Here is a 10,204-nt window from a genome sequence, read left to right on the forward strand (position 1 = left end):
TCTCTGGAGCTTGAAAAAAGGGCGACTGGACTTTTTGTTTCTTGAAGACGTTTCACCTCTGATCCAAAAGGCTTCTTCAGGTCTCAAACCAAATGGTGGAGAGACCCAGGTATTTAAACTCCAGTGGGCGTTGTCTCCTGGAGGTGGTTGTGACCCACTATTAATCATGTGCATAATCACAGGCGTCAAGGAGTGAAAGGAGGTGTGGGTCATTACAATCAGTGGTTTTGAGTAAAACCAATTTGGAGCATCGCCCCATTGTATCAAGTGACCAACTGAGGTCACCTGAACAAAGGTGTGAATGAGGGTTGTGGCGTCTCGGGAGGGAGTTCAGCACTGTAGGCTGGTGAAAGTTGGTGACGTAATCCACCCCCTCATAGACATAGATGGCTTCTTTTACTCCTCTTTCAAACCATCTGTCCTCCCGGTCCAAAATGTGAACATTAGCATCCTCAAAGAGTGCCCGTTCTTCTTCAGACGCAGATGTACAGCTGAGTCTTGTCCTGTCAAGGTGGCTCTTCTTTGTTGTGTCATTCATTTCCAGTGTAGAGGTCTGAGCACTCTTCACTGCACTGGACAGCAGACACTACATTGCTGATCTTGTGTTTGGGGATTTTGTCCTTGGGATGGACCAGTTTTTGACTTGAAGCGTGACTAGGTTTGAAGTATACTGGGATGTCATGGTTGGGAAAAAAATCTTCAGAGTTTCTCTGACAAGCCTGCCACATAAGGGATGGCAATGTTCCTCTTATCATTCTTATTCTCCATAGTTTGTGTTTGTGCATTCTGGCTGAGTTGATGAAAGCCCAGCTGGGATAACCACATGTTCTGAGGGCTTTCGTAATATGTGTGTGTTCCTTTTGCTTCCCTTCTGCCTTGGAGGAAACGGTATTGCAGGGTCCTGATTACCCCAAGTTTGTGTCCCAGTGGGTGGTGGGAGGCAAAGAGTAGGTACTGGTCTGTGTGTGTGGGCTTCCGGTGAACTTCAATGTTGAGGTTTCCATCTTCCTCAACAGTAACAGTAACCTATTATCCCTGGTGTAATCCCTAGTAAACTTTATGTGTTCCTCCACTGAGCTGATGTGGCGAGTGAAGGCTTCTACTTCTTGGGTTTGATTTTGACCCAGGTGTCATCCACAATCTGTACAAGTGGCTAGGAGCCATCCCTGTGAAGGAGCCAAGAGCTTTACTTTCCACTTCCTCCATGTAAAGGTTGGCTACAATGGGTGGCACTGGGAAGTCCATGGCACATCCATGCTTTGTCTGTAGAAACCTTTGCTGTTTTTGAAATATGTTGTGGTAAGGCAGAGGTCTAACAGTGCACACATCCGATCTGGGGTAAAGCTGGTTCTGTTTTGTAAGGAGTCGTCCTCCTGTATCGTTTTCTGACGGTCTCCACTGCCTCAGTTATGGGTATGCAAGTAAAAGTGAACTCACATCAAAAGACATCATGAATTTATCTGGATTCAGTTCAAGATTATGGACCTTTTTGGTAAAATCTGTGCAGGGTTCAGTGTGTTGGGGTGTGTTGCCTACAAGTGGTGATAAAATGGTGGTGAGGTGTTTGGAAATGTTTATATTGCTGATAATGGGTATGAGAGGGACTCCTTCTTTGTGGATTGTTGGGACTCCATAAATGCATGGTGCAGTTTCTCCAGGATAAGATGGTAGTAAGTGGGGCAGTCGGTGGGTTTTCCTTTTGCAGTTCTTATAGGCAACAGATGACTTTTATTTTATAGGTGCTTGTGGGGTCTCGTCTTAAGACCTTCATAAGTGTTATTGTCACTGAGGAGTTATTTTGGTGTGGTAATCAGTTGAATTCAGAACAACACTGCACAGAAACTACTATGACCTGGTTGACTGAGAACCTACACAGACAACTTCATTTGTGAAACCTTTAAAAATGTGCACTCAGTGTCTGTGAAATGTGTGCTGTGCTTAGCAAGAGCCAGAGTTACCCAGCATAATGTTTACTGTGTCCTAACCTCTTAGCTCTCTGGGCAAAAAGCCAACTATTATTGACTTGTTCAACAGAACCAGGCTCTTTACTCTGCTTTGAGAACGTGGTTTCATTCCTGCAACATGTGTCTGAGGTCTCTTGGATTTGTCCTCATTTTGTTTCCCGGAGTGCTTCAAGGTAAGAAAATTCACTTTTGTTAGAAACAGAAAACATTTAGTTAGTAAATATTTGCCTAATATATGCTTAAAACCTTTATTTTAACGGTGTTTCAGCACAGGGCTGTGATGCTCCCAGACTGCTTCATGGTAACTTTCTCCCCAAACAACAGACTTATTCTGATGGAACCACGATCACATATGCTTGTGATAATGGATATAAACCTGCAGTGGAGGGCTGGTGGGCAACCAGTACATGTCAACATGGGACATGGTCTCACGAACCACAATGTATAGGTCAGTGTTACATGAATCATCTCTACTGGGAATGCTGGATGTGCTCAAAAACTGAAATCATGTAATCAGACAAAGAACAACAAATGAAGTCTGATTATTTCAGCAAATAAACATAAAATAGAATCTCATCTCAGGAAGGTGAAGCTGGGACTCCCACAAGGAAAAATTAACAGTGAGGTTTCCTACAGTAGATTTTTCCTCTAATCTTTGCCTCCCCTCTTCATTGGAAACATTTTTCCCAACTATTCACAGCGTTTAATGCAGCATGTTGCTGCTCATATTTAGAAAGATTTAATAATACTGACAGAAGTACTTTTATTAGATTACACCCTGGCCCTGAACACATTTAAGAAAGATCCTGTTCTGTTAAAAATGTCAAAGTTATGATGGTGACTCTGGTCTTTTCTTCCTCAGGTGAAAGCTCCTGCCTTCCGCCAACTATTCCCAAAGCAAAGTACCCTGAAAACTCAAACGGCTGGTATGAGGATGGAAGTACATTAAGGATAACATGTGAAGCAGGATTTGAGCACAAAAACCAGAACACCACCACTACCTGTGGAAATGGAAACTGGTCCCCTGTACCAGTCTGTGGGAGTAAGTCTGTTAATGATTGACTCCGGTTAGTTCAGTGCTTCTCAATTATTTTCTGTTATGCCCCCCCCCCCCCCCCCCCCCCCCCCAGCGTAGAGCCCCCCTGTGCTAAGCTGTGAGTAGTGATGTGCGAATCGATACTGAAATATCGATACTTCCGATACCAGACCTTTACACTTTAAAATTGATTCTCAAATCCAAGTATCGATACTTTCAATACTTCAGTCATTTGAGATAATGTATCTTATCAAGATCACGTTAGAAAGTAACTAAATTTTTGAGATCTTGCCTAAATAAGACGGGGTTGATGAGAACTACTTTTTATTCTGCCTGGTAAGTGTGTAATGCATAAGGACGTAATGCCCAAGCTCAGCATGCTGCTCACTCACTCACTCAAACAAGCGTAGAGACACAGTGGTAATGGTCACGCGTGGAGCTATTTCTGCTCCACAAATAGCCAAGATGCCAGCTGTTTGTGGGAAAACACTGAGAAGTTGTGGAAACTCAACAAACCTCGTTAAACACCTCAAAATACACCACAATACTGAATACGAGGCGTACATGATGACAGGGACCGAGGAGGAGAGCCAAACGTCAGGTGCTGCTGTTAGGGCAGGACAGACGGAGTCCTTTGGTGTTGCAGGCAGGAACTATCCAGGTACAGAGAAAGGAAATGTCAAGCTTTAAAGGGCGATAAGCACGGTCGCTGTTTGAGTTGGACAGATGAATTAAGATGGTATAAATAAGGAAATAAACACGTGCTTCAACACGTAGCTGCTGTAATATTTGCATCATGCCTACGTGAGATAATCTCACATAGGTAAAAAAGCCAAGATTTATTCAATTAAGCTTTCCTAAAGTGTAAGATAATTGAAAGGTGTCTTTAAATAATACAGAGCAATTGTGATCAAAACTGCTATGGTGAAATATAAAAAATATATATACTATAAAAGATTAATTTAAAAAATAACATTTTACCAATAAATATATCTCATATTATTTATTATCAGGCTACTTTGTGTTATTAGTTAAATGATCATTTTAAAATGTAGGTATATCGACAAATGTGCAATTAGTGTGGCATGTATTTATTTATTAAAATGTTTTACTGGCAATTTTAATTTGAGTCACCCAGTGACCGGTATACAAACATCAAATGTTTGTAGGCTATTTGGAGAGACTGCACATATAGTTCAATCTAAATAAGTCTAAGCAATCAGTGTTGATTGCTTAGACTTGTAGCGAGGGGCACGCCCCACTATTTGAGAAGCACTGGGTGAGTCAATGAGCACTTTTTTCTGTTTCAATTCATGATTTCCTTTGTTTAACAGAAAGTATCAGTGCACCTCCTAAAAATCCCCATGCAATCATCATTAATCAGGGATACCAGGAGGTGTTTGCTGCAGGTTCACAAGTGTAGTATCACTGTGAAGATGCTTACACTCAGGGGTGCAGCTATTTACTTTCTGATTTGTATGCAGACACCCCCAAACCCACGCCTGCGCACACACACAATGCACCCTCTCAAGGTTTACTGTGTTCATGTGTGCAGATCTCACTTATTCATGGGCTTATAAAATACAAGACTTCTATGGCCTAACTTATCGATTGTTTGTAAATCACTTTGAAAAGCTTTTTTCATCCCAACAACATTTTTATCCTTCTCCTTCTCCCTCTTCCGTTTTCTGTTTTGTGCCCCAGAGCACTTTCTTTTTTGCCTCTCCATCTTTAGCTACCTGTCCTCAGATGATGACACAATTCAAATGAAAATGCAATCGAGCGCATTCTTGAAAGCGCGCGCTGGAGCGCCTTTTGTGAGTGTGTGTGTGTGTGTGTGGGGGGGGGGGGGGGGACAGGTGAAGGAGCACAGGGGCGCCTAATCAGCGCTGTGCCTCTGTTATTAATCATATCATATGCACAGCTGTTAAATACAGTAAATGCCGACAAGACAAATTTCCCCGCATCACCTGTCTTCCCACCTGTTTCCTCTTCCCTCATCAGGCCTCCTGTGTATTTAAGTCCAGTGTTTTCAGTGCCTGTTGTCTCCTCCACCTTGACCTCCGTGTTTGTTTCCCAGAGATCTGGTGAAGTATATTTCTGTCCTGCATTTGTTGTCACTAGCCCTGTCTAGTCCGGTCCTTTGTTCTGCTCCTGTGAATAAAGTGCATTTTAATTCTAATCCCTGCCTGGCGTATCCTGCGTTGGGGTCCTCCTTCCTGCCTGCCACACAGACGTTCCATGACAACAAGTGTTAAAAACAAAGGGAGTTATTTAGGAAGCCAAAGAGTAAAAAACCTCAATGTTTTAATATCTAGATTTTTCAGAGTAGCCCTTTTGCACACTCTAGTAAACTTGTAAATATTGAGCATTCATTGATGATTTGGCTTCACTTTGCACATCAACTCATCCAACATATGAAGAAGCTCGGAAGTACAGCTGGCAGTGGAAACAACCTGATTTACAGTTTAAACTTTTGACCTTTTCAAAAATATGATGAGAAAATTATTATCTCAAAGAAGTGAAAGAAGTGAAAATCAAAGATTTGCAAAGTGATACTGACTGATGTGTTGTCTGTATATGTCTGTTCTCTGCTCTGTATCCTGCAGGATCTGCTGACACCTCTGCCTCAAATGACAGTAGACCTGCACTGAGAAACAGTAAGTTATTCACATCCCTTTGTCCTTATATGGCAAATGTATCAAATTCACTTTGTTCATATAATAAAGGTTTTTGAATGACAACGGGCCTTTCAGATAAACAGGGTTAATTGAGCAGCTTTACTTTCTTATTTTCAGACTTGATTTTCAGTTGTCAAAAATGATACATTTGGATTGAAATTAGCAGCCTAAGTGAGTGAATGAATGGATGGATGGATGGATGGATGAACCTTCTTGATCACTGCAAAAATACTCATCGTCATTGGTTGGGGTAGATTTTCTAGGAAGTGAGAATCTTTGGCAAACTAAACATCTGAATGCACGATGTTCATTTTTTTGCACTCACTTGTGTTGTTGCTGTGACTGTGCTGTGGTCTACAGAGATACTGTTACAGCTTCACCCACCTCTTTCTTTTTATTGCAGGACGGTTGTGTGGAAACCCAGTCATTCAAAATGCTGAAGTTGTGGAGGAACGTCCAATGTATTTGAAATATCGGTGTAATCGTTTTTACAGACCAGCTGGTCCAAGGACTGTGACTTGTTACAGAAATGGCAGCTGGTCTCAGATGCCCACCTGTGAAGGTATAAACGAGACAATTTTCACTCCAAAATTTTATTAAAAATGTTTCCTGAAAATTATTCTTTGTTTGTTTTCTGTTTGATTTTTCCAGAAGCGTTCTGTGTGATGGATCCTGCTAAATATGCTCATTATGGTGTTAAACCAGGTCAAAGTGAATATATAGAGGATGGAAAGACACAGTTTTTTAAGTGCATTTCAATGTCCAAATTCATCATTGCTCAGTGCACTAATAGAAGAATAACTTTGGCCAGGTGTAAGTATATAAGTGATGTTTTACATTTGAACTTGCTCAGTTTGTTTTTCCTGTAACAGCTGATATATATGAAGATTAATTCTCCAGGATCTGATTCACAGATAGTTTCAAGATGAACAGTGAAGGAAAAAAATACAAAACTGTTTACTACAATATTCACTGATGTTGTTTCTGTCTGATTATTTTTAGGTTGTTCCACCTTTGAACGCATGTATTTTGTAAGTGTTATTGTTTGATTTGCTTTTCAAACAAATACATTTCTATTGAAAAAGTTGTGCTATTTTTTTTAATGCAAATCTTTCAGAGAGGTACATTAAATTGTGGAAAATGTTTATTTTACTCAGCAGTTTGAAAATAATGAACTTTTTTTTTTTGGCGTTTGTGTTTTAATCAGGACTACTGTTTCCAATTCACTGAACCCACCTGACAGGATGAGTGTTTGAAATACTTCCTCCAGAAACTGCAGAACAACAATTTTGGAGCTGATTGTTCTTTGAACAGCATTGTTCACATATGATTTGAACTCTTAATGACTCATAACATGATGTGTCCTTTGAATAAATGTCTGAATAAAATGTTTCATCATTAGTGACCATTTTGCATTATTTTGTCTAAAATCTGTGTAGAACAGTTCTTTTATCATGTACATCAAAATATCATTTAAAATATTAACTTGAGATATTTCAGTGGGCTCTTAATTGATTGAATGTTACTGGATCATTCACTGTGGTGATGTGCAGAGGTAAAAATACAAAAACATTCACTGTCTAAAATCTAAGGACCAAACTGTAAATATCAGGGGAGATATCATAGTTTCATAATCATAATCATGATCACCTCTCTCTGCTTTTCATTAAAGTTCAGGAAATGTAGAGCCATCCAAGCTTTTAGAAACTCAAGACAGTTGGATTTGAATGAGCATCCTTCTGTTTTAATGGCACATAAAACTTTATCCAGAGAATGCCTTAACTTACAGGACCTCACCAGCCTCAGCCATCTGTAACAGAGGAGTCTGCCCTAATATAGAATCAAAAGGATCCTCAATTCAATTCAATTCAATTTTATTTATATAGCGCCAAATCACAACAAACAGTCGCCCCAAGGCGCTTTGTATTGTGGGTAAAGACCCTACAATAATACAGAGAAAACCCAACAGTCAAAACGACCCCCTATGAGCAGCACTTGGCGACAGTGGAAAGGAAAAACTCCCTTTTAACAGGAAGAAACCTCCAGCAGAAGCAGGCTCAGGAGGGGCAGTCATCTGCCGCGACCGGTTGGGCTGGGGGAGAGAAAAGACATGCTGTGGAAGAGAGCCAGAGATTAATATCAATTAATGATTAAATGCAGAGTGGAGTATAAACAAAGTAAATAAGGTGAATGAGAAGAAACAGTGCATTATGTGAACCCCCCAGCAGACTAGGCCTATAGCAGCATAACTAAGGGATGGTTCAGGGTCACCTGATCCAGCCCTAACTATAAGCTTTATCATAAAGGAAAGTTTTAAGCCTAATCTTAAAAATAGAGAGGGTGTCTGTCTCCTGAATCCAAGCTGGAAGCTGGTTCCACAGAAGAGGGGCCTGAAAGCTGAAGGCTCTGCCTCCCATTCTACTCTTAAGTATCCTAGGAACCACAAGTAAGCCAGCAGTCTGAGAGCGAAGTGCTCTGTTGGGGTGATACGATACTGTGAGCCAATGAAGAGAAGCCAATATGGGAGAAATCTGCTCTCTCTTTCTAGTCCCTGTCAGTACTCTAGCTGCAGCATTTTGGATCAGCTGAAGGCTTTTCAGGAAGCTTTTAGGACAGCCTGATAATAATGAATTACAATAGTCCACCCTAGAAGTAATAAATGCATGAATGAGCTTTTCAGCATCACTCTGAGAAAGGATGTTTCTAATTTTAGAAATATTGCGCAAATGCAAAAAAGTGGTCCTACATATTTGTTTAATATGTGCATTGAAGGACAAATCCTGGTCAAAAATGACTCCAAGATTTCTCACAGTGTTACTGGAGGTCAAAGTAATGCCATCCAGAGTAAGTATCTGGTTAGACACCATGTTTCTAAGATTTGTGGGGCCGAGAACAAGAATTTCAGTTTTATCTGAATTTAGAAGCAGGAAATTAGAGGTCATCCAGGCCTTAATATCTTTAAGACATTCCTGCAGTTTAATTAATTGATGTGTGTCATCTGGCTTCATTGATAGGTAAAGCTGAGTATCATCTGCATAACAATGAAAATTGATGCAGTGCTTTCTAATAATACTGCCTAAGCGAAGCATGTATAATGTAAATAAAATTGGTCCTAGCACAGAACCCTGTGGAACTCCATAATTAACCTTACTGTCTGAAGAAGACTCCCCATTTACATGAACAAATTGGAGTCTATGAGATAAATATGATTCAAACCACTGCAGTGCAGTACCTTTAATACCTATGGCAAGCTCTAATCTCTGTAATAAAATGTTATGGTCAACAGTATCACTGTTGCACTGAGGTCCAACAGGACAAGTACAGAGATGAGTCCACTGTCAGATCTAAGAAGATCATTTGTAACCTTCACTAATGCTGTTTCTGTACTGTGATGAATTCTGAAACCTGACTGAAACTCTTCAAATAAACCGTTCCTCTGCAGATGATCAGTTAGCTGTTTTACAACTACTCTTTCAAGAATCTTTGAGAGAAAAGGAAGGTTGGAGATTGGCCTATAATTAGCTAAGACAGCTGGGTCAAGTGATGGCTTTTTAAGTAGAGGTTTAATTACAGCCACCTTGAAGGTCTGTGGTACATAGCCAACTAATAAAGACTGATTGATCATTTTTAAGATTGAAGCATCAATAATTGGAAAGACTTCTTTGAACAGTCTAGTAGGAATGGGATCTAATAAACATGTTGCTGGTTTGGACGAAGTAACTATTGAAGTTAACTCTGAAAGATCAACTGGAGCAAAAGAGTCTAAACAAATACCAGCAGTGCTGAAAGCAGCCGAACATGAAGAATAATCTTTGAGATGGTTATGAATAATTTTTTTTCTAATGTCTAAAATTTTATTTGTAAAGAAATCCATGAAGTCACTACTAGTTAACGTGAAAGGAATACTCGGCTCTACAGAGCTCTGACTCTTTGTCAGCCTGGCTACAGTGCTGAAAAGAAACCTGGGGTTGTTCTTATTTTCTTCAATTAATGATGAATAGTAAGATGTCCTAGCTTTGCGGGGGGCTTTTTTATAGAGCAACAAACTCCCTCAGCTCTCTCTCTCTCATTGAGAAACATTTATGGACACCTGTGTTTATGCTACATTTCCCACAGTGCAACCTAATTGTCACACGTGAAGCCGAAGCTGGACCTCATACAATGAGCTCACTTCTATCATTACAGTAGATCTTATAGACCCTTTTATTTACCTGTTTATTTATTTACCATATGCAGGAGGCTTTTAAATACAGTTTGCTGGGTGTGATCACCTTTAAGAGGCTGATAAATATTTTGGTTACCTTGTGCCATGTGAACGCACATCGGCCCATTTAAACACATGCATCCACTTCTGTAGAAACTTCTGCATCATGCAGTGATTTAAATCCAAGTAAATTCAATTCAACAAAATATTAAAATATTAAAACTGTCAGAAATTTGTAGCCATATAGAAAATTGTACACACCTCATCTCTGAATGTCAAGTCAGTGACGTATTCACACTGTGCTGCATAACTGTTTACA

General features: G+C 40.1%; 1 protein-coding gene across 2 annotated transcripts; it reads left to right on the top strand.

Annotated features, from left to right (window-relative positions):
- Positions 1-1,635: 1,635 nt before the first annotated feature.
- LOC115775406 (complement factor H-related protein 1-like) lies at positions 1,636-7,086 on the top strand. 2 transcript variants are annotated; one of them, XM_030722944.1, is made up of 10 exons: positions 1,636-1,670; positions 2,035-2,137; positions 2,233-2,412; positions 2,827-3,006; positions 5,610-5,660; positions 6,085-6,091; positions 6,176-6,243; positions 6,333-6,494; positions 6,684-6,712; positions 6,889-7,086. In XM_030722944.1, exons 1-10 carry the CDS (start codon positions 1,641-1,643, stop codon positions 6,919-6,921), a joined length of 843 nt encoding a protein of 280 aa, XP_030578804.1. In that variant the 5' UTR covers positions 1,636-1,640; the 3' UTR covers positions 6,922-7,086. The 2 variants fall into 2 exon arrangements, with proteins under 2 accessions (XP_030578804.1, XP_030578803.1); XM_030722943.1 differs by having other exon boundaries at positions 6,085-6,243.
- Positions 7,087-10,204: the final 3,118 nt, after the last annotated feature.

This window comes from Archocentrus centrarchus, unplaced genomic scaffold (assembly GCF_007364275.1).
Source record: "Archocentrus centrarchus isolate MPI-CPG fArcCen1 unplaced genomic scaffold, fArcCen1 scaffold_120_ctg1, whole genome shotgun sequence".
Lineage (NCBI taxonomy): Eukaryota > Metazoa > Chordata > Actinopteri > Cichliformes > Cichlidae > Archocentrus > Archocentrus centrarchus.

Coding starts and splice junctions, on each gene's coding strand:
- LOC115775406 (XM_030722943.1), top strand. CDS start 1,641: ATGGTGCAGTTTCTCCAGGATAAGATGGTA. Junction 1,671..2,034: donor TTCTCCAGGATAAGATGGTA/GTAAGTGGGGCA, acceptor CTTGTTCAACAG/AACCAGGCTCTTTACTCTGC. Junction 6,244..6,332: donor TCAGATGCCCACCTGTGAAG/GTATAAACGAGA, acceptor TGATTTTTCCAG/AAGCGTTCTGTGTGATGGAT.